The sequence below is a fragment of the Octopus bimaculoides genome, unplaced genomic scaffold, assembly GCF_001194135.2.
Source record: "Octopus bimaculoides isolate UCB-OBI-ISO-001 unplaced genomic scaffold, ASM119413v2 Scaffold_107074, whole genome shotgun sequence".
Classification (NCBI taxonomy): domain Eukaryota; kingdom Metazoa; phylum Mollusca; class Cephalopoda; order Octopoda; family Octopodidae; genus Octopus; species Octopus bimaculoides.
The window spans coordinates 9975-12797 of NW_026373665.1; the positions used below are offsets into that span (position 1 = coordinate 9975).

Here is a 2823-nt window from a genome sequence, read left to right on the forward strand (position 1 = left end):
TGTTGTTTAGGTGGCGAACTGGCAGAAGAACCGTTAGCATGCCGGGTGAAATGCTTAGCGGTATTTCGTCTGTCGTTACGTTCTGAGTTCAAATTCCGCCGAGGTCGACTTAGCCTTTCATCCTTTCGGGATCGATAAATTAAGTACCAGTTACGCACTGGGGTCGATGTAATCGACTTAATCCGTTTGTCTGTCCTTGTTTGTCCCCTCTATGTTTAGCCCATTGTGGCCAATAAAGAAATAAATGTTTAGTGGCATTTTCCTCCGTCATTACGATCTGAGTTCAAATTCCGCCGAGGTCGACTTTGCCTTTTATTCTTCCGGGGTCGAAGAATTAAGTACCAGTTGAGTACAGGGGTTGATGTAATCGACTTAACCCCTTTCCCCAAAAATTTCAGGCTTTGTTCCTATAGTAGAAAGGATTATTAGTATTATTGTTGTTGTTGTTGTTGCTGTTAAGCCGACAAGCTGGCAGAATCGTTAGCAGGCTGGGCAAAATGCTTAGCAGTATTTTGCCCGTCTTTACGTTCTGAGTTCAATTTCCGGCAAGGTTGACTTTACCTTTCATCCTTACGGGGTCAATCAAACAGAGTACTAGTTGAGTACTAGTGTCGATGTAATCGACTTACCCATCCCCCGAATTTGTTGGCCTTATACCAAAATTATTATTATTATTATTATTATTATTATTATTATTATTATTACTACTATTAGTATTATTATTACTATTATTATTATTATTGTTATTATTATTATTATTATTATTATTATTATTTATTTTTTTTTTTTTTAATTGTTTTTTGTAGCTGTTGAATTAGACAAGCTTCGTATTCCTGGAGTTCTTCAAAGATTCTCTCTGACTTATTTGTTCTTGGCATTAATGGTAACTGCGTTTGCCAGGGTGGATGATAACCAAAAGGTAGGAACACACACACAGACACACACACACACACACACACACACGATATTGTATGTGTTAACGAGTTAACAAAGGAGCCTCTAAATAGTTGCTTGGGCTTACTTGAGTTAACAGTCAAATCTCTCTCAAAATGGCTGACCTTGTGCTAAACAATACTGACAACTATGCTCTATACACATTACTGCGTATATGCATCACTATAGTTATATAATGCAGTATACACGCACACATGCTCATACGTATATATTAGAAATAAACTGGTGAAACATGCCATTGTTAGTGGGAGTTTCGGCAGTTTCACGTACGGCATATGTGCGATCGCTTTCAAAGGCCGTTGCTACCAATATTTATACTCATTTACTTCAAGGGACAGGAAAATCGCTACCTGTATCCGTAAATTCTGAACTCCTTTATTGGCATACATCTTCGTCGAGCCATTCAGTTCATATTTAGACGGTTCACGAAATAAAAATTCCGACTGTAAGGTAGCCGGCGTTATTAATCAAAGGTATGATGTGATATCTAACTGCCGTCATCAGGAAAAATTCCTGTCAGAAGCGTCCAGACTTATACACAGAAAGTCCAAGTCCTATACACAAAAGTCTATACCCATCAGATATAACAAGCAATGCAACGTAGGTTATCCCTTGATGAGGTTTGTTGATGTTTGGGTTGTTTGCCCTGAAATAACTGTCTACACAAACATGCTTCTGAATCGCTGTATATTCGAACAGATGACAAGTTTTGACCAATTCGTTACGGATACAGCTTTCGTCACGCAGGTATACATCATACATATATACGATCTTTTATTTACCTGCGCACGCGCGCACGCACACACACACACACACACACACACACACACACACACACACACACACACACACACACACACACACACACACATATATATATGCATTTATATGCATATATATAACAGGAAACGCACACACACACACGTGCACACACACATATACATAGACACGCACGCACAAAGATATATATGTATTATATGTATATATAATAATAATAACAATATATATACATATTATATATAATATAAATAATCAAATATATGTGTAGTGTGGGTATATATATATATAAATGTTCTTACACACAAATATACACACACACAGATATATGTCTGCGTGTATGTACATATGTATGTAGATATACATGTATATCTATCTATCTATCTATCTATCTATCTATCTATCTATCTATCTATCTATCTATCTATCTATCTATCTATCTATCTATATATATATATGTATATGTATATATGTATATATACAATATCGTTGTGTTTCATCTACAGGCGAAACATTTATCTCCATTTCGCGATGTTTTGCTCTACTGGCCCGAGTGGTTTCTCAACTTTGCCTTGCTTGCCGTCCATATTGGAATAACATTCGCTCTTCCGGTTCCGGGTTGTCCCACGTAAGTTGAAATTAAATAAATAAAATAAATTCGTTTGCTCTACAAAGCCACAGTTTCTTTGTTTTAAATTTGTGTTTGATGTCATAATTTTGTGTTTTCGTTTCTTTTTCCTTTATCTAAAATTCATTGGCTTCAACTGTATGTATATATAAGTATGTCTCTAGGTATGTTTTGAAGTATGTATAGATGATTGTATATGTGTATACAGAAGTATACATATATTTATATAAGCATACATTAGTACATACATACATACATATGAATACACACACATATATACATTTCTAAAACCTAAAACGTATATAGAAAAGAGACATGTGAAAGAACAACAAACAGGATGTATTAGTTTATAAAAAATGGAAGTCTTTAATGTTTCGAGCTTATGCTCCACTACCGAAAGGAATGACAATATATATACATATGTGTGTATATATATATATATATATATATATATATATATATAT

The 2823-nt window shown here is 34.9% G+C and overlaps 1 protein-coding gene across 1 annotated transcript in view; it reads left to right on the forward strand.

The window, feature by feature from the left end:
- LOC106879750 (heparan-alpha-glucosaminide N-acetyltransferase) overlaps positions 1 to 2823 on the forward strand; it is a gene marked incomplete at its 3' end in the record, with an annotated part of 30017 nt that overhangs the window by 9672 nt on the left and 17522 nt on the right. Inside the window, exons 3-4 of the mRNA XM_014929429.1 lie at positions 807 to 919; positions 2238 to 2359. Coding sequence (XP_014784915.1) covers positions 807 to 919; positions 2238 to 2359 — 235 coding nt within the window. The remainder of the gene's footprint in view (positions 1 to 806; positions 920 to 2237; positions 2360 to 2823) is intronic.